This window comes from Diaphorina citri, unplaced genomic scaffold (assembly GCF_000475195.1).
Source record: "Diaphorina citri unplaced genomic scaffold, Diaci psyllid genome assembly version 1.1 scaffold1206, whole genome shotgun sequence".
NCBI classification, from domain to species: Eukaryota; Metazoa; Arthropoda; class Insecta; order Hemiptera; family Psyllidae; genus Diaphorina; species Diaphorina citri.
Genome location: NW_007378635.1, coordinates 35,891 through 61,921, shown reverse-complemented (window position 1 = coordinate 61,921; position 26,031 = coordinate 35,891). Strand labels below are relative to the sequence as shown.

The following is a 26,031-nucleotide window of genomic DNA, read 5'->3' as shown; positions in this document are numbered from 1 at the left end:
TTGATTAGGTACGTAGGTAGGTATACCTACATCGGGTACGTAAGTTACCTACTTGGATTTTACCATATTAGGTACCTATGTACCTACCTATGTCTCACTCCCAGAGGTAGGTAGGTACGTAAGTACCTGGGTAATTTCCAAGTACCACAGACTGGATGTCATCCAACTTACACAGGTGAATTTGTAAGCTTGATTCGAGCCTTACATCCAATCGTGTGTGCTGACTGGGTACTTTCTCTCTCTAAGACTCACAATCAGGTAGACCTGACGTCAGGTACACCTGATCAGGTCTAGCGTCTACCCGATAGTGTGTCTGCTCATCAGGTAGACCTGACAGACGGACGGACCCTTTCAGCCGTACTTGTTAGGTCTACCTGATAGTGTATGCGCTCATCAGGCGTCAGGTAGACCTGACAGTTGTTGATTGAGAAAAAAAAAATAAAAATTGAGTTAAAGTTAAAAAAAAAACAAAAAAAACGATACTAGTGCTGCGCTCTATGTCAGACGTCATGCACTACGTAGAGAACAGCTGTTCCTCTTTTGTGCAGTAGGTAAATAAACGAAAAGAAACAAAAAAGTTTTTCCTTTTACGAGATTAACTGATTAGCTAACAGTAGAGGTCCTAACAGGGAAAAGTCCTTTTTAAAAAGAAAATTTATCTATTTTATCCCCTTTTAGAAAAGTATTTTGTTAGGTGTTTAAACAGTGTCAAGTTTTCTTCACATCCATTTTATACGTAGGTAAAAGTCATGGTCAAAATGTTGGTTTCACAACACGTAATAAACGGTAAAAAACTTCTGCCTTGATATTTTTCACTATCATTATCTCAAAACGCAAAAGCCCTTTTTAATCGAACATTCCTTTTGTTTGTTCTTTTAATCATCTAGATTCTAGAGGATATCGTCATCATTTCTAGGCACTAACAGAACTTCAATCATGAGTGTCAAACACAAACTGTAAGTGGACCAATCTGGTTAAAGTTTTAAACCTAGTAGTGTGTCTATCCTAGTTCTTCGAATTAGCAGCAAGATGTATCTAACTGTTCACCGAGGAAATGAACCAGAGTCTCTTGTAGACCAGTGCATCAGGTACCTGTTGCACAGTGTTGATAGATTCACATTCAAATTTCACGATGTCAACAAGTTCCGATGTGAAGATGTCAAGTTCCGATGTGAAGATGTCAAGTTCCCAAGAGAAATCAGTGAGAAATTCTTATCCATGTATGAAAAATCTGGTAAGTCAGTTCTTTCTATTATCAGCAGACTGTCTCAGTCAAGAGCTATATCTCAGTCTTTAAATTAGAAAGCATTTGCTCTGGGCTTAATAATTATGTTGCTAGCTGAAGGCATTCCAGGTTCCTAATATCTAATAAACGGGATGTGAAGTAGGGAGATAGAAGATTTTCATATCATGCTCTTAATAGCTTTAGATGTTATATTTTCTCATAGTGATCCTGACAACTTATTTTCTAGGTTCATTTTTCACCTTGTTTGAAGGTTGGAATTTTAGACCCTTCCTGTAAAATAATAACCTGGACTTTGAACAAGAATGTGACACTCTCCTAATATGTGACAACACTCTGTGTTATAACAGTACCCACTTATCTAACAATGCTTAGCTACCTATTCTATTGTGATTAGTCCTCTTTAATAAGATTCTTTCTTGTTGATATAACCATTTTAGACCCTTCCTGTAAAATAATAACCTGGACTTTGAACAAGAATGTGACACTCTCCTAATATGTGACAACACTCTGTGTTATAACAGTACCCACTTATCTAACAATGCTTAGCTACCTATTCTATTGTGATTAGTCCTCTTTAATAAGATTCTTTCTTGTTGATATAACCAGGTTTAGGTCCATTTCTACACCTTTGATTGGTTGAATTGAATATTGACAATACTGAAGGTTTATTATTATGATATAACCAGGTTTAGGTCCATTTCTACACCTTTGATTGGTTGAATTGAATATTGACAATACTGAAGGTTTATTATTATTATTATTTTTTGGTGAGTAGCTGACTACCTAGCTACTCATGTATGCTATTCTGATTATTTTCAGTATTTCTGACCTTTATACATCCAAATAATACAAGGATCACAGAGGGAGGGAGGATCACAGACCAGCTGATAAGATAACAAATGTATTTCTCTTTTCAGGAGGCATTGTGATAGATTCATTTGTTGACACATTTCTCACTAAAGATATCACCCACATGAAAAGTGTCAAGTTACGCAATGCAGAAGTCTCTGACAGTGGAATGCAAAAACTACTCAGCCACCATGTGCAGGAGCTAGAGCTTATCAAGTGTGCAAATGTATCTCAAGCCAGTCTGGAGGTTCTGAATATGTCCAGTGATCAATTGTATTCGCTGAGTCTTGGCCCACATTGTAGCATGTTTCCTGACTGTTTGGAATCAGAAGTTGTTGTTGGAGAGAAACAGAGGGCTGATGATTTCATGATGACAGACTTTGAAATCAACATCAATGGAAGAGCAACATCAAGTGGCTCTCTCACATATAAACAAAGAGGTGAGATAGTGAGAGAGATGATAATTCAGAGATACATACCTAGGTTGAAATGAACAGCTCTAGAATTTTTTGACATTAAAACCCTCTTCTTTCCTTTCTTTTCCCAGGCTACATATTGAAAGCTCCAAAACTTCGACGGTTCTCTCTCATCGGTCACACACTCATGAGTCAATCCATCTGCACGCAGCTCTATCGGGACATGCCTCATCTCACTCATCTCAATCTGAGCAAGTGTATGTTTCTCTTCGACAACAAGGACTTGTCCTTCCTGGCTGAGTTCAAGGATACACTCGTGTCCCTGGTTTTGTTCAATGTGTCCATTGTGAAAGATAACTTGGATCATATCTGTTCACTACCCCTCCTTAGGTGAGTTATTGAAATATCAGTAATTTTTTTTCAAGAGGTTTCATAGAGGTTCCCTATAACTGCTAAGGTCTTATCATCCCAAAATCAAAGAGAGAAGGAAGACAGGATAGGAGAAAGTAAACCATTTCGAGAACGAATATTATCCATTCAAAATACTTTGCCCCGGTATCAGCTATGGGTTATGGATATAAGATTTGGAGTGGTTATATTGCCTCTTCAGTCATTTGAAATAGATATTGCCCCCCTCTCTAGAAAATTAATGCGAGATTTTTGGTCGAGCGTTACCTTTGGTCCGGCCTCTGTTGTTGATTTAACAGCATAATACCGATTACTACAGCCCAACGTCTGTTTGGAGTGTTTGGTTAAATTTCTCACAAATATCCCACGTGAAAAAACGGTCAACCATCAAGGCGGTGTACTGGTAAACAGGAGAGCGCGGTTTCGATCCCATCCAGTGCATGTAATACCCTCAATTTATGTGAGAATTTGACCATGTAATAAGAGAGTTATAAGAGTAAAGTGCTAAAGAAAGCCTCCGGAGTTTACCTCATCGCCTAGCGCCTACCTTCCCAATTTCTCACAAATATCCCACGTGAAAAAACGGTCAACCATCAAGGCGGTGTACTGGTAAACAGGAGAGCGCGGTTTCGATCCCATCCGGCGCATGTAATACCCTCAATTTATGTGAGAATTTGACCAAATAATAAGAGAGTTATAAGACTTATAGGTAGTAAAGAAAGCCTCCGGAGTTTACCTCATCGCCTAGCGCCTACCTTCCACTCAAGAGTCTATTTAAACACTCCAAAGAAGTACTAGATACAGTTTACTAGAAGGTTTTGACCTCTGGTTTTCGGTCCAAACAAAACCTCATACTTCTTCGGCTAGGTACTTTCTTTCTAACAGTTGTCAACACGATTTGAATTATGAGTTCTTCTCTAAAGTCCCGTGTTCGGGGCGTATACCGGACACTAAATCCATAAATTATTAATTCGTTCAGAGAAGTATGTAACTCATGTAAGAAGCTGAGTGTGTTCTCTCTTTAAGAAATTCATGGCTGTCTTTGATACAGGTGACTCTGGACCGACCATGTTTTACGAGGATTTATTTAGATTTCCAAATTGTTTCGATGATAGTTACCTCGGTTCCGACTTTCTTGAAAGAAGTCTGCGGAAAATCTCTCACTCATGTAAGAAGCTGAGTGTGTTCTCTCTTTAAGAAATTCATGGCTGTCTTTGATACAGGTGACTCTGGACCGACCATGTTTTACGAGTATTTATTTAGATTTCCAAATTGTTTTGATGATAGTTACCTATAAGAGCTCCCCTCTAAAATTAAAGTGTGCGGAAAATCTCTCAGTCATGCAGTAGATTTTTTAAACGGTAGATTTTTTTCTTGATGAAGCATTGTGCGATGCAAAATACCTTGCCCACCACTTGCTCGCTACTATATTAAAGTCACATATTTCTCGATTTTCTTGATGAAGCATTGTGCGATGCAAAATACCTTGCCCACCACTTGCTTGCTACTATATTAAAGTCACATATTTCTCGAAAAAAAGGAGTTAAATATCCAGTTTGTTTTGTTAAGGACCCAAAAGTTGACACTTGATACAATAAAACTGAAAGAATGAAAATGAGTTATTGCCTCCGAAATGAGAAAAATCACCGTATCAAAACCACAAGAGATATTTTTGAATTTTAATAGATTTTTTTTTTTAGCTGGAAAAATTATTACACATAATCTCGGGTTAGGTAGAACCCAAAACAGGTCCCTGTGCCCGGTGGTGGGTCTTGAAATGCTACTACATCTCTTTGAGCTCTTCACCCTTCTCAATTTGAAATATTTGGGTCTTTTGTTTGCACAGAACGAAAAATTTCAAGTCAATTTTGATTTATTGCCCAAACAAGATTGGTGACAGTTTGAGTCACGCCTGTTCTCCATCTGGTCTGGCACTTGCTCTGGTCCTTAAATTTCTCATGAAATGTCAAGAAGACTTTTCCTCAGGTCTCCTAAAAGCAATTCACCTCGGAGGTTGTCCAATACTTACGTATCCATTCTTTACTGTACCTATAGAGCATTTCTTTTTACCGTATTTGGTTTGCCGATGCCGTCTGATTATGTTGACCTCCAAAAGCAAAGGATTATGAATGTCTTAAACGTTTCAAACGTCAAACTTCTTGCTAACTTTTAACATGAGATAACATTTTTAGATATTGGAATTCCCAATTAGGAATACCTACAACTATGAGTATTGAGTATGTACCTGTATAGGTAGTAAATACCTCATCATAATTGGTTAGCAGCCATTAGGCGTTCAAGCTGGAGTACGCCATGTTTCCCTGTCTTCTGCCTTCCTTTTAAGATCATGGTAAGTTTGTGACGTTCATATCCTAAATTATTTGTTTGATGTAAATGCCTATGCTGCTAAATACTAAGCTGGTCTACTCCCTGTTTAACGTCCCCCAGCCAGACTGTCATAGGTACTGTTATGATTATTATTAATCTAATAAATATTTGGCACTGTTCTGATTTCAGTTCACAGTACTAGTCCGGGGCAAAGCAATGATTCTGGCTACGGCCGACATATCAACTTACACCTCACCTATTCGTTTCAACAGCAGCACAAGACTTCTCCCGTGTACATACCTCATCATCAAGGTAAGAGTTGATTAATCAAACCCCTTTAGGACCTAAAATTTGACAAAAATGCCCACAATTACTAGGTTTATACTTTTGGGATTATGTATACCCACTTCTGGGAAATACATACCTACTCCCTTGCTAAAACGGCCCAATTAGGTCCACGGATGTGTAACCTGTAGTGCAGTCTGGCTAACTTTTGGTATTCCGAAGATGTGGCCCGATTAACTTTCGAAGATGTGGACATTTTCGGGCAGATAGGTATTAGTGCCTATTACCTAACCTAAATGGTGAGGGGAAAAATCCACGGGTAAGTACAACAGTAGTAGCGTTAGAATCTGAACATTGCTACAGAAATTTATGTTGCCATTCTCATTGTGAAATACATACCTACTCCCTACTCGTATTATCTCTAGTAGCACTGTCAAACTTTCTTGACTTGGCGCGGGGCGGAGCGATACCGATACCGCGCTCCTTAATTTATAGGTACCCATGTAGTTATGTACTGATATTAACTACTGACGTTTTCATGTTCACAGCAATGTCGGAGACATCTTCAATAGACGACCTGTCCGAGGACTCCATGATGCTCTGTTCCATGAGAGGCGAAGGCTCCGTATGAGATGAGTTCAGTGGAGGGGCAGACCAAGATCCTCCCCTTCACTGACCAAATGAACCTCACTCAGCATCACCCTTTCTGATCCACAAAGGATACAACCCTTGCTGATCCATAAAGAATACAACACTTGCTGGCCCACAAAGGAAACAAGCTGTTCTGATCCATAAAGTATGTATATAAAGGATACAAGCCCTCCTGTTCCACAAAGGATACAATACTTGCTAAACCACAAAGGATACAACACTTGCTGATCCACACTTGGATCATATCTGTTCACTACCCCTCCTTAGGTGAGTTATTGAAACATCAGTATTTTTTTTTTTTTTTCAAGAGGTTTCATAGAGGGAACTATAACTGCTAAGGTCTTATCATCCCAAAATCAAAGAGAGAAGGAAGACAGGATAGGAGAAAGTCAACCATTTCAAGAACGAACATTATCCATTCAGAATAAAATCCGCCCCAGGCGGGAATCAAACCCACAGCCTAGCACTAATAAGGCGCACACACACTACCAACCAAGCTAACTAGGCTGGCTAGGTGAGTTCTTGAAGAGGTTGAGACTTTTATTCCCTTTGTATCCCTCTTTTTAGAGTCAAAGTACATCTGATTTGCTTATGGCTAGGTGAGTTCTTGAAGAGGTTGAGACTTTTATTCCCTTTGTATCCCTCTTTTTAGAGTCAAAGTACATCTGATTTGCTTATTACTTAAGCCTTATTTTTCTGGAACCAGTTTACACCTCCCTCATTATGATTTCCTCACGAGAAACTTCAACGTGGCATGTTTTGCTTTCATCTTCACAGACGTCTTGATATTTCGGTATCCAGTGACTATCCAGACTACGGCAATTATTCTCCCAACCCGAATGATATGCTGTCTTACATTATCTTCAAGTTACCCCACTTAGTCTCTCTAGATATTTCTGGCACCAATCTGGCAGGCAGAGGTATGTACATATGTAGAATTGTAGATACCATTTTTATACTTGACCAATTTGAGGTGAATTATTTTATTTGTAGGATTTGAGAAATCATCATTGATTTCGTTTCCCAGATAGTGGGAACTGTTTGATAGAGGGAGTAGAATTGTAGATACCATTTTTATACTTGACCAATTTGAGGTGAATTATTTTATTTGTAGGATTTGAGAAATCATCATTGATTTCGTATCCCAGATAGTGGGAACTGTTTGATAGAGGGGACTGTAACAACTGAGGTCCTGAAGTCCAAAATCGAACAGAGAAGAAGGACAGGACACAGGATAAGAGAAATCCAGCCGTTCAGAGAACGAACTTTATGTACCTGTTTTGAATAAAGTTGGCCTCGGACGGGACTCGAACCCACGACCTAGCGTTTTCAAGGCAGGTGCCCAACCCTCCAAGCTAAATAGACTGCCTAATCTCATTTTCAAAATTTGGAGTCACTACGTTCTTGACTTGCACAATCCCAATCCCTGTATTATTATTATTTACATTGTAGAAAATATTGTACCTCTTTCGCATTACTTCAAGGCACATTCTTTTACATCCATGCCTATCCAAGAACGGAAAAGTTTGGTTCCAAAATCCGCCCTGGCCGGAATTCGAACCCAGCACCTCCGGGTTAAGAGTCAGTGCTCTTGACCACTCGATTGAATTATTCCATTGTTCATTTTACTCAACAGGCGTGGCCGAATTCAGTTCTAAGGGCTCTCCCGACGTTCCCTATGTGACGACCGACATACCAGGCCTGGCATCACGTGTGGACCGACCCTTAGAATTTCTAGGCCTCTATGGAACCAAACATGGGGCCAGTCATCGGCACGATATCCCGGCCTTGCGGGTATGAACGAAAGATCCTGGGTTTGATGCCCATGGCCTGAGAAAAATTCAAATTTAAAAATAAACAAATATTGATTGATTAATTTGCTTGTTACTTATTTCTGGCTTTTAAGTGGCATTGTTCTCCTGGAGGAACTCTTCCACCCAACCCCTAAATTTTTCTTTCACTGTGAGCCTTTACTTGAGATATTTCACCAGGGAGGTCTTGAATGCTCCCAGACTTTGTGAGTTTCTTATATCCTTATGGATTCAAATTTAAAAATAAACAAATATTGATTGATTAATTTGCTTGTTACTTATTTCTGGCTTTTAAGTGGCATTGTTCTCCTGGAGGAGCTCTTCCACCCAACCCCTAAATTTTTCTTTCACTGTGAGCCTTTACTTAAGATATTTCACCAGGGAGGTCTTGAATGCTCCCAGACTTTGTGAGTTTCTTATATCCTTATGCAGAGAATTAATCATTGATTATTTTTTACTGTGGACCTGAATCTTACTTTTCAATGTCCCTGCATATTAGAAAGTATTTTCCCCCATAGAATTCGACCACGTTATGAATAGAATACCTTTACTACAAGTATTTCATCCTGCTGGGAGAGGACTGAAAAGTCCCTTTAAAAAGACCCCAACCACCAATATTCAATTAAACTCTATTTTGTCATCTATTTTGTTCTATTCCATTCAATTCTCTCCTTTTCTTTTCTATTCAATTCCTTTCAATGCTATTTTTATTTTATTCTACTCAATTCCTCTTCTATTCTGTCTTTTGAATTTTCTTTTTGCTATAGGCAGTGTGTTAGGTGGAGCAATGGACAGAATCTGACTAAAATTATGGTCAGATACACCACTAAAATTATGGTCAGATCCATTCAATTCTCTCCTTTTCTTTTCTATTCAATTCCTTTCAATGCTATTTTTATTTTATTCTACTCAATTCCTCTTCTATTCTTCAGAATCGTCTTTAGCTAGAGAGCTATATTTGTCATTTTTCTGCTTGGTCATGTTTCTCCTTGAAGCACTGCGGCTGGTTTGTGTGGTGGATTTGCCTCTTGGTCTCATTTTTTACATTCCCCTTCTTTGTAATTGACGGAGATAGGTAGATTGCTTGAGTACCAGGATAAACTTGGACTTTTGATTCCTTTGTTCGAAGATATTGAAATAAGTGGTTTACAGTTATCTCAAGTCAAAAGACTCTGATTTTTCAGAAGTTACTTTTAGAAAATGTCCCAAAGAATAATTTTTGACTTTAAAGTTAAAATTTAAAGAGCAAAGAAAAAAAAAAATTCCATTCTATTCGATTCCAGGTGGCAGGTGATTGTAACGAGGCCCAACTGCTGATTGCCGCCAAGGCGTACATCGACCGACCTGAAATGCTACAGCAAGTGCTGAACGATCTGTACCACATATTCAGATACGACACTTGTGTGGACATAGAGCACGCTCTGGTGGTGGTTCTGGAAGCTTTGGACACGCATCTCACCGAGAGACACATCCAGATATCCGGAAGGTAAGTGGTTCGAATCCCGAAGAAGGCTTGAGAATTTATCTTTTGTTTGTGTGTGTGAGAATTCGCAATTCGACCGCAGTATAGTGATCCAAGAGTCTAAGTCTCAGGGCTAGTTGGGCAGTAGACTGTTTTGGCTTTCTTTGAACTTTGGAGTAGAATTGAAATTTGTAATTTCCTAATGGCTTGTCGTATGACCAAACTTTGTTAAAAGCCACTTCTTCTCCCTTCTTTCCTCTTTGTTCCCTCATCTCTCTCCTCTTCCTATCTCCTTTCTCTCCCTCTCCCCTTCTTTTCTCCCGCCCCTCCATCCCTTCCATTTTTTCTTCTCTTCTGTCTTCTTTTTTTCTTAAAGAGGGAGAAAAAACAATGGTCCCCTTCTTTTCTCCCGCCCCTCCATCCCTTCCATTTTTTCTTCTCTTCTGTCTTCTTTTTTTCTTAAAGAGGGAGAAAAAACAATGAAAAAAAAACAAGCTGGGTCCGTCCCTCCGGGAATTTTTTAGCCCGTTGTTTATTCGATCGTGATTAAAGAAAGTCAGTTGTTTAATATTTAGTTTATTATTATTATATTCAGTTTATCAATTTTAGCAGACTTACTTTTATTATTATTTTATCCTTTACTGTTTTTTTTACCCTGGTATATGTATTTTTCTTTCGCCTTCCAGTGCGAACCTGTTCTACATAGTCAAAATGAAGGATCGGCCAGTGCTCAGTTCCCTTACTAAGCGGCACATTATCACCACCATACTGAATGGTATGCATATGCACCTAGAGGACGATACTATGATGCGAAACGGATGTCTAACCCTGTGCCAGTTCAAGATACCTCAAGATGTTGTGAGTATGAAATTCCTATACAAAGTAATCTGAGATTTATATTATTAGGGGATTGAACGCCACTATTGTATAACTGTTTTTTTTTTTTTTTTTTTTTTTTTTTTTTGAGAGAGAGAGGTTTGATAGAGAGACCTGTAAGTGCTAGAGTCTCATCATCCCGAAAGCGAAGAGAGAGAGAGAGAGGACAGGATTGTCGACAAGCGTTAGCAACAACAACAGGACAGGATAGTCGACATTTTCTAGCCAAACTTTCCCGTTCTTGGGTAGGCATGGGTGTAAAAAAGTGTGCCTTGAAGTAATGTGAAAGGGTGCCTAGGTAAATTCTTTATAATACTGGGTGATTTTTTTTAAGGGTAGGAGAAAGCCAGCCGTTCCGGAAACGAACCCCATGTGTTTTTGAGGTATATCCGTGACTTAGCGCTTACAAGGCAGACGTAGATACTACTTTCCAAGGTAACTAGGCTGCCTATAATACAAGTTAGCCAACATCAATTCTCATGTTTGTATTTGTAGGTATAACTAGTGGTTGACCTGTCCTCTGTACGGTATTAATGCAGCGTAAGAGGCGTGCCGCCATTTTTTATTAGGATTTTCATTTTAATTTTGAATTTATTTTCACTTATGTTCTCAGCAATTCGACTACGATCGTCTGGTTCGTATTTTGCTTCACATTATAACTGAGATGGAACACGAGTCCAATTCGAACGGATCGAATTTCGTTCTACGTATTGCTATCTATCTACTCAACTCCCTCGCATGTCAGGTAGACAATGCCCATAAGATACTTCTTGGTAGACTTGGAGTTATCAAGGTAAGTAATTTATCTTAAGGGCTTTCATTTAACTTGAAATATTTGGGTACCTATAATATTACATTTTTTTTTAATGTGACTGAGATCTTTATTTTATGCATGGGTCAAATCTTGTAACTGACTTTCTGCTCAAATCTTGTAATCTTGAGCCACGAATTCCCTCCCAGTGCACAATTGACCGTTTTCCATTTTGTTTGGATGTTTGTTTATTTGTTTGTTCCGCTATAACTCGCCATTGCCTGATCCGATTTTCATGAAATTTGGTACAGGTTCACATCGCATCAAAGCACGCCGCAAGTTAAAATTTGGGGTCCCATAATTGACGGGGCCGTCATCCGCGGAAGTCAAAAATTTCCCGATTTCAAAGTTATTCTATGAGGTCTAGTTTTATTTAATTTAATAAATGTTCCCTAATCCTTTTCTTCAGAAAATGTTACGTCTGATCAAGGATAGAATAGCGAAGAAGCAACGCTGCGACGATATTCTGGAGGTGGCTTGGTCTGCCATGTGGAATGTCTTTATACCTATGTCTCCTCTAATTAATTACTTTTTTGCTGACCCTTTTCTTCAGAAAATTACGTTTCCTCTAATTAAATAGGTACATTTTTGTTGATTCTTTCCTCCAGAAAATGCTACGTCTGATTAAGGATAGAATAGAGAAGCAACGTTGCGATGATATTCTGGAGGTGGCTTGGTCTGCCATGTGGAATGTGACGGACGAGACAGCCATCAATTGTGCACGATTCCTCAACAATGGCGGCATGGAACTCTTTCTAAATTGTCTGCAGGTAAGCTTTAAACCTATTTATTATCCCCAACAATATTTTCATCAGAAACATTGGTTCTCAAGAATCCAAAATGTTTTTGTAACAAGAGTTGTGAAGAAGCTCCTCTGCTTTACCACAAAGAGTTTATATATATATATATATATTTTTTTTTAACAATCCAGCAAAGCAACTTTTGTCCTCTCCAGAATTAACTATTGCCATTTTTTTGGCTTTTAGTATGTAATAGGTTTTATCTTGAAATTTGGTCAACATCCGAAACTTTTTTAGCGCAGCTCTTGTAAAGGGACTTTCAAGTCTCATCCTATCAGTATAACCAAAATATCTTCTATTCTATTCTGTTCCCGCCAGTATTTCCCAGAGAAGGATGAACTGTTGCGTAACATGATGGGTCTCCTAGGCAATGTGGCTGAAGTCAAATCTCTGCGCCCTAAACTCATGACTAGCAAGTTTATTGAAGTGTTTGCTAACCTGGTCTCGTCGAAGAGTGATGGAATTGAGGTAAGATTTCTGCCCCAAAGGACACTTTAGAAATTAGATCTACATTTAAAAAGGGTAAAAGAAGAAGAAAACCAAAAATATCGATCTAGTTAGACTTGAGTTGTAACCGAGGGGACTCCTATTCGAATCCCAGAAGCGACAAAATGATCAAGTCAAGAAGGCCATTTGTAATATCTGATTCAAATAAATCAATTCCTCCTTAAGCTGTGTCCAAACATAGTGGACGCCGTCGAACGACGTCGACTGAAACTGTACACTCCCTCGACAATGTAGATTCACCTCTTCACCTCGTCGGTCGACGGTTTCAACTATGTGTGAACAGGTGGATACAGCTTTATAGTCATGACTAGCAAGTTTATTGAAGTGTTTGCTAACCTGGTCTCGTCGAAGAGTGATGGAATTGAGGTAAGATTTCTGCCCCAAAGGACTAAAAAGGGTAAAAGAAGAAGAAGAAGAAGAAGAAGAAGAAGAAGAAGAAGAAGAAGAAGAAGAAAACAAAAAAAAATCGATCTAGTTAGACTGGAGTTGTAACCGAGGGAACTCCTATTCGAATCCCAGAAGCGACAAAATGATCAAGTCAGGAAGGCCATTTGTAATATCTGGTTCAAATAAATCAATTCCTCCTTAAGCTGTGTCCAAACATAGTGAACGCCGTCGAACGAAACTGTATACTCCCTCGACAATGTAGATTCACCTCTTCACCTTGTCGGTCGACGACAATGTAGATTCACCTCTTCACCTCGTCGGTCGACGGTTTCAACTATGTGTGAACAGGTGGATACAGCTTTATAAATATTGATTGTAATCCGACTATAATTTCAGGTGAGCTACAACGCAGCGGGCGTGCTGTCTCACATCGCTTCAGATGGTCCCGAGGCGTGGACTATTCGATACCCGGCCCGGGAGAAAGTTCTCGCCAAGATGGTCGAAGCTATCGAACGTTGGCCAATCGACAGCGAACGCAACATCAACTATCGGTCCTTTGAGCCCATCATTCAGTTGCTGCGGGTCTACCACACTCCGGAGTGCCAGCATTGGTCCGTGTGGGCACTGGCCAACCTGACCAAAGTCTACCGTAAGTTACAATACATTGAAATAGCGGACTTTTCTAACGAAATTCCTGTGTGCTGAGTCCAGTGTGTAGGACTATTGCATTGCACCCAATTAGTCTACCTAATATACTTACGGTAGTAAGTTACTTTTACAAATTAAATTGATCCCAAGGGCAAGGCAATGCCTAAACCCTTGACAAATGGAGTGTGCCTGAAGGCATGTGATGTGTTCCAATCCACTCGACCCCTCTTGTTTTCTTTGTGGATCAGCAAGTATGAACTGTAAATATTTTAGGTCGATTTTATGAAATACTTTATGGGTGATTTTGAATATCAAGGTTCACCAGACAAATCAAATCCAGAACATTACATTTGCTACTATCGAATGACTTGTGAAAATTCTTGATTTTTGTGGATATCACAGTATTTATCAAGTACCCTCTTCGCTATTCAAATCAATCAGTCAAAATCAAATCATGATTTTTTGGAGTAAAGCAGAGAGTTTCTTTACAACTTTAGTGGGTATCACATCATTACCAAGTGCCTCCTTTACTAATAATTCCCATCTACTCGTGTGATACTATCTCGGCCACAGTGGTTGCTCGTCCTTCGCAATTTTTATTTCTACATTTTCTACCCCAAAATAAATGCCATTGAGTAATACGGATTATCCCCTCTCTCTGTTTAGCGGAGAAATACTGTCAAGTGGTGGAAGCTGAGGGCGGTATTGAGCTCCTGCAGAATCTACTAGACAACGAAAACGTAAACCTGAGAATCAAGTCCCTCGCTCGGCTAGTTATTACAAACTGCGAGGCCCAGTTCAAATGCCACAAGTGATATGAGGATGTGCCGCTCGGCTTCGGACCTATCCGGCAGTGCCCTTTACTAGAGTAGTCATTGACCCACGTCCTGCTGGGTCCTGGTGGTCCGAGAAGATACTTTGGAAAACACAATTCTTGAAGCTACTTTACAATTCAAAATTTCTAATGAGACCAATAATAATTTTTAACTCTGGTCAATATAATCTTCATTTTAATTGCACATACATAAATAGTAAATCTGTGTGGTACAATAAACATAAACACTACTGGTGTTCCTTGAAGGTATGTACTTTGTAATTCAAAATTTGTAATAAAACTAATAATAATCTTCATTTTAATTGCACATAAACAGTAGGTATATCTGTGTGGTACAATAAACATAAACACTAATAAGATCTTGAAACTGAGCTCTGGTATTCTTTTTCTTCTGTGCTGTCAGTATATTGTGAGTTATCATAGTAAGTTTAAGCGAACCTGTTATTGAGTGAACAGTTTAAATTTCAAATGTCCCTGTAAATTTCGGTAGCAATTAACTTTCTGTAGGAGTAATACTTTCCTACGGAATACTTGTCCGTTCTGTGGCTCTTAATCAAATTATTTTCCTGTTAAAAATTACAACTTAAAGTATCTAAATCAGATATTCCAGGAGTTCATTTTCTTCAAAAGCTATTGGAACCCAAAATTCAAGTATAGATCCGAAGAACTTTATCAAACCACCAGGAATTGAACCCGGACTTTCTAGTGCTCTAGATCTGTGTGATTGCAGAATCATTGTGAACTGGTATTATAAATGAATAGCTATTCATTTCCTTTTTCAGAAGTGTCTTTCTTTTTTTATCTTTGTTTGTTAAGTTTGTATATTATACATTTTCCCAAGTGGAAAATCTGAGAGTTTAGAGTTTTTGCGTTGGTTCGACTCTTTGACTCTCTATTGAGCATAAAATGGTAAGATTTGGAACAAATACTCGTAGTACATTATCATATTACTTTAATAGAAGTAGAGAATCAATTTACTTACATATTACTTGAATTTAGAGTGGGTTAGATATACATATTTGTATTACATCGCATAGCAAGAGTGTAGTACCTATACACGTGTGGTACAATAAACATAAACACTAATAAGATCTTGAAACTGAGCTCTGGTATTCTTTTTCTTCTGTGCTGTCAGTATATTGTGAGTAAAGTTATCATAGTAAGTTTAAGCGAACCTGTTATTGAGTGAACAGTTTAAATTTCAAATGTCCCTGTAAATTTCGGTAGCAATTAACTTTCTGTAGGAGTAATACTTTCCTACTGAATACTTGTCCGTTCTGTGGCTCTTAATCAAATTATTTTCCAGTTAAAAAATTACAACTTAAAATATCTAAATCAGAAATTCCAAGAGTTCATTTTCTTCAAAAGCTATTGGAACCCTCTCATGTCTCCTAATCGATTCCAGGTAAGCCCCTATTTTTCAGTCACCTCTCCCACTCTCTTCTCATTATTTCTTTCAGGAAAAACTCTTACAGCGACGCGACGTCTTGTTAAAGGGCTAGGTACTGTGAAAGACTTATCAAAATACAAGGTCCATATTAGTCAAATACCTACGTAGTTTAAGTTTCCCTCTCATGTCTCCGAATCGATTCCAGGTAAGCCCCTATTTTTCAGTCACCTCTCCCACTCTCTTCTCATTATTTCTTTCAGGAAAAATTCTTACAGCGACGCGACGTCTTGTTAAAGGGCTAGGTACTGTGAAAGACTTATCAAAATACAAGGTCCATATCAGTCAAATACCTACGTAGTTTAAGTTTTCGTTCGCTAAAAAAATATTTACAAATATTAAACATGAAAATGTACACTTCACCCCGTTATCATCTGCCACCTGAAAGTTCTCTTTGAATCTGCCTCTCTATTTCCTTCTGACTTTGCAGATAGAAAAGTTCAGATCCAAACGCATTGAGTCTACTTGGGCGGAATTTGTTGTATCTTGGATCCCCTGTATATACTGGTACCTGCTCTACTGGTTCTTGTTTCACCAGAACGTCCTCTTTAGGCAGCGTCAAAAGCGTCACGTTATAGGGAGGGTCTCTGTTCTCCAAATAAGTTGGCGGGACATACTCGAACTCCTTGAGGGGTTCCTCAATTATTTCCTCTTGTCCGTCCAATTTTGGGATCTCCAAGTTTTCAATCACGTCGACTTTTCGTACTTTTTCGAATTCGTTACGACCTCTTGGTCTGAAAAATGGTGGTCGGTTCACGTTGAAAGCGAGAGACCCGTCTTGAGAGTCGAAAGCATTGGCGTCTGGCACTCCGTTTAAATTTCGGTTCTTATACAAGGATGAAAAACCACCGTTGCGTCTGCGTTGAGGACTGGTTTCACAGTGGAGAATGCAAGTTAGGAAGGTCAAGAAGACCAAGATGCACACCTAGAAATGGAAAACAATAAAATTAATTACTAAACAGCACCTAATAACTTCACTAGTGAAGCGTCTGGCACTCCGTTTAAATTTCGGTTCTTATACAAGGATGAAAAACCACCGTTGCGTCTGCGTTGAGGACTGGTTTCACAGTGGAAAATGCAAGTTAGGAAGGTCAAGAAGACCAAGATGCACACCTAGAAATGGAAAACAATCAAAATCATTACTAAACAGCACCTAATAACTTCACTAGTGAATGTAAATTACAGTTCCGTGGGTCTTAGATGTTTAAATTGGGAGTGGAATTCCCATTTTAACAAAATTACGAAGAAAAGTCATAAACTTACCAGATTTCTCATCCTAATAATAGGCAGCTTTCTTTCTTCTAATTAACAATATTTCAATTAAAAAGATTGAATAGGATTTAATTATCTGCAAGCATATTTATTCACTGAACGACAGGTCGACTTTAAACTGAAATAGGTAAGATTTCCAAAAGGAAATAATTATAATCCAGTCATAATAAAATGACGTTCTCTTGTTTAGTTGTTATCCCCCGAAAGCAATTTTAAATATCTGACGACAATAGTTCTGCTGGTAAATGTCCTCTATTTCTTGCATGGATTTAAACTTGAATCGGTGTCTCAGCTCATTGTCTGCACAAACATACATCACCTTCTTCTTGATTATATTTGTATAGAAAATCCGATGTCCTTTTTTATCCCTATGAATATGTCCAATCTTTTCTATGTATTTTCTCAGTATAATGTATTGCCCTTCTATGTAGTTAGCAAACATGGGAATATAACAGACGGATGTCACCGCCATTAGCAAATTTTAAATCTCCTGGATAGGGATGGTCGTAATATTATGAAAGAATTAGTTTAATCAGTGGTGGATACATGGGTTTGTGAGAGTATATTGTATGGTGTGATCTTATATTGCAATACAATGGTCGAATAGACAGGATGGTTCTGAAATTGATGTTATGAAAGAATTAGTTTAATCAGTGGTGGATACATGGGTTTGTGAGAGTATAGTGTATGGTGTGATCTTATATTGCAATACAATGGTGGAATAGACAGGATGGTTCTGATATTCATATCCTCCCCAACAAATATTTAGGTAACATGTTTTGACTTTGCCTCATTACAAGCACATAATTTGTTAATCGTTAATTCTAGAGACCTTACATGTGCATCAATCGATTTCTCGTGAAAAGTTATAAAGGAAAAGTCCTTGGTAATCTTGAATTCTCTCTCGAATGAGAACTCTTGTTTTCCATAAAACCATGTTGAAATTTTTTGGACATAACATAGAGAGGGATCAAGAGCAGAGAACCTTCCAGCCTGAAAGCAAAAGAGAGAATGAGCTCTGACAAAAATCTAGGTATGAAGAAACCTCCCCTTGACCCCCTACTACCAAAAATAAAAGGAGGGGGTAGGGGAAATGTAGGGGATTGAGAGGAGGTTTCTCCTACATTTGGATCATGAGTTTGGAGAGCCCTCTGGTTATAGAGATTATTCACAGACTGTGAATCACAGTTCACGGTGTTCGCTGTTTGTTCGCGGCATCCGTGGTTTGTCCGCGGTTTGTTCGCGGTGTCCGCGGGATCCGCGATTTTGTCCGCGGGATCCGCGATTTTGTCCGCGGGATCCGCGATTTTGTCCGCGGGATCCGCGGTTTTGTCCGCGGGATCCGCGATTTTGTCCGCGGGATCCGCGGTTTTGTCCGCGGGATCCGCGATTTTGTTCGCGAGATTCGCGGTTTGTTCGCGGTGTCCGCGGTTTGTTTCCGAGATCCGCGTTTTTTTCGCGGTAACCGTGTTTTGTTCACGGTAACCGTGGTTTGTTCACGGTATCCGCGGTTTTGTTCGCGGTATCCGCAGTTTGTTGACGGTATCCCCGGTTTGTTTACGGCTGGACCGTGTTCTAAATTTTCTCCAGAGATCAGTAATATTTGTTTTGGCGCATTGCGTTTTAAAATAGCCTCAGCTGTGTTTCAGAAAATCAAACCTGTGTTTAGAATTTTTAAAATCACCCTAAAAGCAAGAAAGTTTACAATCAAAACATCGTCTCTAAATCTGATTGCCTGGACGAAGATAATAATTTGACTCTTGACAATACATTCCTTCTCCTGCTGTCCATCTATGAAGCCATGAAAAATATTCCGTAAGCACGTCAATCACAATGAAATTATTGTGATAAATAAATTAAATTTTGATATTTTCGGGACTCCGAGACTGATATCAAAGTGATTTCATAAGTTTCTTAAATAAGATCGCTCAATATTTAGAGCAAATAGATTCTTCCTTAGGGCTTTACATGTCTAATGTCTAGGTCTCTCATTTCATAACTGGAGGATACCAATGTATATTGCATACTTTGAGGATTCACAGTGGAAATACCCATCATATTTCAAGTCTTTTTAGAGTTATAGAGTTCTGTCGAACCTTCAATTTAAAAATACTTTTCCAGATTCTATCTGGAAAAGTATTTTTAAATTGGATTAATAAGGAATCACTTTTAAGGATTCACTTTTTTAGCCCGTCCTTCCTTTATTATTACGATAGTAATAAAAAAAAAGGTATAGTGGACGGGCTATTGTATTCGCTTCGGTGTCGTCAGTCTGACCCCATAGAAGGACTTATCCAAACCTGGTCGATCTATATATCAAATTAAAGGTCTTTACACCAGGAACACGAAAATGGCTAAAAAATTACCGGAGGGACGGGCCCAGCTTGTTCTTCACAAACTAAAAAAAAAACTTTGTCGTACTGCTACTGGGATTCGAACCACGGTCCGTGGTTAAAAATCTAATGTTTTACTGTCGATGGCTCAAAATGTGACTCGAAAACTAATCAGCAAACCCTAACTATAAAGCTGCTGATAGACGTGTACCTTTAATCAGCATCTATTAGGCACACTGCTCGCTCGCAATAACTATTCGAATGTTAGTGTGGACCATAGCCATACTTGAATTGTTAAGCTACAACCAACCTCAGTGGTGTAGTGGTTAGCGCGGTAGACTTCGTATATGGAGGTTGGTGGTTCGAGTCCAAGTCAAGTCATAAAATCTAGCATAGTGTATTAAGTGGGGAACGACATTTGTGACAAGCATTTATGCTTAACACAATTAAAATTCCTTTACTTTTTTCAAGCTACAATTTAGACCTCAGATTGTTTGTTAAACCGGTTTAATGATTAATTTATTAACTTGATTGTTTTATATTCCAGTACAATACAAAGGCCAACCCATTTGGAAATGCTTCGGATCCAGTTACACCTATAACTCCAAGTCGTGACACTCGATGTAAGTCATTTCGAAATAAGTTTAGGTACTTTAAAAGCGGCAAAAAAGTTGAAACATTGAAAATACATGCTTTTTACTTCAATATTCAAAATTTTGGCAGAATACCCAATTATCAGATTTGTCCGCCTGAATACATAAGTGTGCCAAGTTCCACAAAGCCTATCGCTCCAGCAAAAATGGCTTAAACATTATTTTATGGTTTGACCCTTACATACAGAGATCTCAAGTTAAATAAAAGCACGTGTGAAGTTTACTACAACATGGTCAGATTTTTCAATTGCTAGGTACTAGCAACATAAGCGTGCGAGTGACTAATCATAATGTGAAATGTGCATTTTCATAATTATCACTTCACCTTCCTATTATTTCCTAAATGCTTCAATTTATCAGAAGCTAAATAGCTGTGAAAGCATATCATTTTTATAAAACACAGGCAATACATATTTCCTAAACACCATATAGAAAATTTGGTGACGACTTTAACTTAATGACCGTCTTTGGACATAATAATAGATTATGCTAGAGTTCATAACTATGCTTTTATTATGCACCTACTATTCTATTGCTACATTTTTGTTCCACTGAAAGCTACTTATTTCTCACGCACAAAAAGCTAAAAGGTAATGGACTTAATAGGTTTTCCACGTGTAGTAAATTAGTGTCTCTTCTAATGGCAAGAATAATGTATATTTAAGCAAACTGATGGAAGATAACCACTTGGTAACTTTTAGGTCAACTCATATTTTCTAGCATGTGACTCTTGGGACGGGATTTACAAAGTCCATCCAGGATCTGTCTGTACCACTTTTATATCCCGGTTAATCCGCGGATTAATCTTAATCACGTCTCAATCGTACTTGTTAAGCCCCCAAACTTAGATCTCCGTAGACCATAGTAGTAGAGATGTTTGTTAATTTCTCAAACGAATGATGAAATTTCATGTCCCGTGACTGGGATAGAACCCGGTTCTTCTAGCTAGTGAACACCCGAAGGTTCTGTTTCTCCTGAAATTTACAATAGGAAGAAGAAAAATAGCTGATTTCTATCTAAGAGTTGAAACTAATTTGAAATGTTTATTTATGAAAGAATTAGTTTAATCAGTGGTGGATACATGGGTTTGTGAGAGTATAGTGTATGGTGTGATCTTATATTGCAATACAATGGTCGAATAGACAGGATGGTTCTGAAATTCATGTCCTCCCCAACAAATATTTAGGTAACATGTTTTGACTTTGCCTCATTACAAGCACATAATTTGTTAATCATTAATTCTAGAGACCTTACATGTGCATCAATCGATTTCTCGTGAAAAGTTTTCGAGAAATTTGCAAAGAACATGGATGTAATGAGGACAGACCATATCTTTGGACCTTGATGATTCCAATGATTTCAAGAAGATCGCTTTAATATGTTTCATTTTAATGTTTTCTGGTTTTATTTTGGCTTCTTATAATCGATCTCTTTCCATATTAATTTGCCCAACAGAGTGGTTAAGTTCTCAACGGCTTCAAATACTAAAGCACACCCCTTTTGTGTATGATTCGCGTCACTATTTATCAACTTCCAAAAAATAATTCAAAATTATTATAAAAATAAATCAATAAAATTTCTTTCGTTCACTGACGTGACGGAATGAATTCAGAGCTGAGTCTAAAACTATAGTAAAAGTAGCTTAAGTGCTAATAGAGGATAAATTAAGCCCATGTCCATAGCATTTGTACTTTTTTATGTGCCTCCTATACTTATCTTCCATGAACTTGAGTTAAGGAAATGAGCGCGTGTGAATAGGTTATTGCATGTGTGGTAATCCTGCCTATGTAATTATTGCTTAATTCTCATTCAAAGTTTAATATAATTATTCTCACAATAGGTGGTAAATGTATAAGGAACCAACCTCTGTGGTGTAGTACTTAGGAAGGTACTTTTTTATGTGCCTCCTATACTTATCTTCCATGAACTTGAGTTAAGGAAATGAGCGCGTGTGAATAGGTTATTGCATGTGTGGTAACCTTGCCTATGTAATTATTGCTTAATTCTCATTCAAAGTTTAATATAATTATTCTCACGATAGGTGGTAAATGTATAAGGAACCAACCTTTGTGGTGTAGTATTTAGGAAGGCGGACTCTGGATCTGGAGATTGGGTTTTCGAGTCCAAGTCAAGGCAAATTAACCCTGGTGTATAAGGTACTCAGGAAACGACATTTGTGACAAGCATCTATTCTTAACACACTTAACTTTTCTTTAAGTATAAACTATACACAAAGAGCAAATGTTAAGTACAAACAAGGGATATTCATGAAGAAAACAGCTACATGGAAATTTCTAGTAGGTACTAGGTACCGATTGAATTCATTTAGAATGCAATAATTCTATACACAAAGAGCAAATGTTAAGTACAAACAAGGGATATTCATGAAGAAAACAGCTACATGGAAATTTCTAGTAGGTACTAGGTACCAATTGAATTCATTTACAATGCAATAATTATTTTTGTGGCGGTGAAAACTTTTTCTGGTTTTCAATTTTTTGACATTATCATTATCTTTTGACACATCGCAAGAAAAACTTACGGAACTTTCTCCCCAAAAGTTTGATGTCCATCCCATAACCAGGGCCAGAGTTGTGGATTTTTCAAGACTAAAATCCGCTATGTTATTTCTCTGATACAATTATTTTTGTGGCGGTGAAAACTTTTTCTGGTTTTCAATTTTTTGACATTATCATTATCTTTTGACACATCGCAAGAAAAACTTACAGAACTTTCTCCCCAAAAGTTTTATGTCCATCCCATAACCAGGGCCAGAGTTGTGGATTTTTCAAGATTAAAATCCGCTATGTTATTTCTCTAATATGGAAAGCACCAAAGATAATGAAAGCATTCTAAAAGGTGGTTCATCTCAAAATTCGGACCCAAAATTGATATGTCAAATTTCGGTTCTGACTATCGAAAGCCTTAGGTAGGTCAAGAATTGAAATATCAAATTTATGAGGAATTGTTGCCAGAAATTATTTACTAGAGTAGTCATTGACCCACGTCCTGCTGGGTCCTGGTGGTCCGAGAAGATACTTTGGAAAACACAATTCTTGAAGCTACTTTACAATTCAAAATTTCTAATGAGACCAATAATAATTTTTAACTCTGGTCAATATAATCTTCTTTACTAGAGTAGTCATTGACCCACGTCCTGCTGGGTCCTGGTGGTCCGAGAAGATACTTTGGAAAACACAATTCTTGAAGCTACTTTGCAATTCAAAATTTCTAATGAGACTAATAATAATTTTTAACACTGGTCAATATAATTTTAATTTTAATTGCACATACATAAATAGTAAATCTGTGTGGTACAATAAACATAAACACTACTGGTGTTCCTTGAAGGTATGTACTTTGTAATTCAAAATTTGTAATAAAACTAATAATAATCTTCATTTTAATTGCACATAAACAGTAGGTATATCTGTGTGGTACAATAAACATAAACACTAATAAGATCTTGAAACTGAGCTCTGGTATTCTTTTTCTTCTGTGCTGTCAGTATATTGTGAGTTATCATAGTAAGTTTAAGCGAACCTGTTATTGAGTGAACAGTTTAAATTTCAAATGTCCCTGTAAATTTCGGTAGCAATTAACTTTCTGTAGGAGTAATACTTTCCTACGGAATACTTGTCCGTTCTGTGGCTCTTAATCAAATTATTTTCCTGTTAAAAATTACAACTTAAAGTATCTAAATCAGATATTCCAGGAGTTCATTTTCTTCAAAAGCTATTGGAACCCAAAATTCAAGTATAGATCCGAAGAACTTTATCAAACCACCAGGAATTGAACCCGGACTTTCTAGTGCTCTAGATCTGTGTGATTGCAGAATCATTGTGAACTGGTATTATAAATGAATAGCTATTCATTTCCTTTTTCAGAAGTGTCTTTCTTTTTTTATCTTTGTTTGTTAAGTTTGTATATTATACATTTTCCCAAGTGGAAAATCTGAGAGTTTAGAGTTTTTGCGTTGGTTCGACTCTTTGACTCTCTATTGAGCATAAAATGGTAAGATTTGGAACAAATACTCGTAGTACATTATTATATTACTTTAATAGAAGTAGATAATCAATTTACTTACATATTACTTGAATGTAGAGTGGGTTAGATATACATATTTGTATTACATCGCATAGCAAGAGTGTAGTACCTATACATAATAAGAGTACCTAATAATGCCTATACTTACCTAATATGTAGAACTCTTATTGGGTTGATAATTTGATTGTTAGATACAAGAATGTTTCCTCATAATTAATATTGTACCTGAAACATCTGCTGTTAGAAAGAGTTTTGTGATCGTGTGTAGGTACTTATCCTTGCAATTAAATTCATTGGGACTTATGACACATCTGTTAAATTCTCAAATATGGTGAAGAGCGTTTAAAAGAATTATAGTACTATGTCGTAATTGGTTTTTGGCAATATTATTTTTCCCTTCCTTATCTATTATTACTTAATTATGTCCTTTTACGCTGGGTAGAACGAGAGATCCCTTTCTGAGGGAGGGAAAATGTTCTGTTTGAGCACATATAACTGGTTTAAGGCCTTGGTTAATGTCTACCACTGGCTTAAATACTTTGGTTTAATATGGTCGTTTCCGTCCCTGTTAACAAGAGAGGGGACCCTCAACACTTGAAGCAATAATTAATTTTCTCACTAGATTTATCAATGGCTTGTTTTATTTCTTATAGGCTTAAATGTATGATTTCTACAATTTACATCTAATCCTGCGCTATTTGCTCACTTTGCAACGCTTTCTGTTCCCTCTACAATATCTGTTTCATCCTAGATCTTAAACAATTCAATTCTTCTCACAACTCTACCACTATTGAACTTTCAAACTCTTTTCTATTTTGTAAAGCGATGTTACTTCCAAATCTAACACGGAAGCATTTTTTTTTTCTTCTTTGTGTTTGTTCATACTTTAAATGTTTTATTTGAAATCAGAATTCTTTATTTAGTACCTATTTACTTTAAGGCAAATCTCCTCTTTTTCAAGCTAGATACCTTTTATTTAATATTAAGAGAGATAATGATTATTTACTTAATATTAATTCAGAGAGACATAAATATAATTATTCTATTCATTCACCTTAAATATGCCCCTTTATATTTTGTACTAATATAATATTATGTATTTCTGTGAAAAGTTTGACTCTTTTGTACCCTATTCAATACGTATGAAGATTTCAATTTTATTTTTTGCTTCGAAGTTTTTTGGAACTACCTAAAATCCTCTCAAAGAAGGTGACATATCAAATACTTGTTTAATATGGAAACAATTATATCATAAGGTAGGTAGGTATTGGGGAAATTAAATCTGGCAGTATCTTGTTATTAATTACTGGAATATACAAGCGTAGGAAAAGGCTAGGAAGAAGAAGACTTAAGGTCGGAGTTCAGCTCAGAAGCATCAGTTTAACAAGGTACCTACCAATTTTAAGCCAATGATACCTACCTACCTTTAAATAATATCATTTTTTGGGTTGGAGACAAGCGTTTCTTTTTGTTTGAAACCTTCGACCCCATCTCAAAAGCAGTACACGATGGACCAGATGGTCACCCAACCGGAAACCCGCCACGTGTACAGTTGCTTAACTTCTATGATCCATTGGGAACTGGATCACTGAAGTTGAGTTTGTGGAACACACTCTGTATAATCTCTTTGTTATGTAACAACCTATTCTGTTTATTTGTTACATTGTCTACATGCTCTGGTTTTTCATGATTAGCCATTGTTCCATATGTTCTATTACAGGGGTTTCCAACCTCCACGTGTATGCGGGCCACATGCTACATTGGGAGGTACTTCGCGGACCACATTTTTACATAGGGGAGCACCCTCCCCCCCAAACTTTTCAGAAATGCAGTCCGATCAAATTTTGAGGGCCGCAGGCGAAATTTTTCAAAAAGTATTAGAGGCCATACCTTTTCTACAAGTTTGGCCATGCCTCGGGATGAACTAGCGGGATTCCGGAGCGAAGCGACGGAATTCAG

The 26,031-nt window shown here is 37.6% G+C and overlaps 1 protein-coding gene and 1 long non-coding RNA gene across 3 annotated transcripts; one reads left to right on the top strand and one right to left on the bottom strand.

Annotated features, from left to right (window-relative positions):
• Positions 1 to 565: 565 nt before the first annotated feature.
• On the top strand, positions 566 to 15,014 carry LOC103514707 (protein zer-1 homolog). Of its 2 annotated transcripts, none has more exons than XM_026827603.1 (13): positions 566 to 736; positions 888 to 1,234; positions 2,164 to 2,535; positions 2,643 to 2,901; positions 6,961 to 7,103; positions 7,820 to 7,977; positions 9,278 to 9,480; positions 10,143 to 10,314; positions 10,946 to 11,125; positions 11,752 to 11,913; positions 12,262 to 12,411; positions 13,234 to 13,486; positions 14,152 to 15,014. In XM_026827603.1, the coding sequence occupies exons 2-13, from the start codon at positions 1,030 to 1,032 to the stop codon at positions 14,298 to 14,300; spliced, it is 2,406 nt and encodes an 801-aa protein (XP_026683404.1). In that variant the 5' UTR covers positions 566 to 736; positions 888 to 1,029; the 3' UTR covers positions 14,301 to 15,014. The 2 variants fall into 2 exon arrangements, with proteins under 2 accessions (XP_026683404.1, XP_026683403.1); XM_026827602.1 differs by having other exon boundaries at positions 566 to 740.
• A 418-nt stretch (positions 15,015 to 15,432) lies between these two features.
• On the bottom strand, positions 15,433 to 25,845 carry LOC113469736. The gene is made up of 2 exons (XR_003393068.1): positions 23,771 to 25,845; positions 15,433 to 15,699 (listed from the first exon to the last, which is right to left on the bottom strand). It is a non-coding gene; the product is annotated as an uncharacterized LOC113469736 (long non-coding RNA).
• Between the last annotated feature and the right edge of the window lie 186 nt (positions 25,846 to 26,031).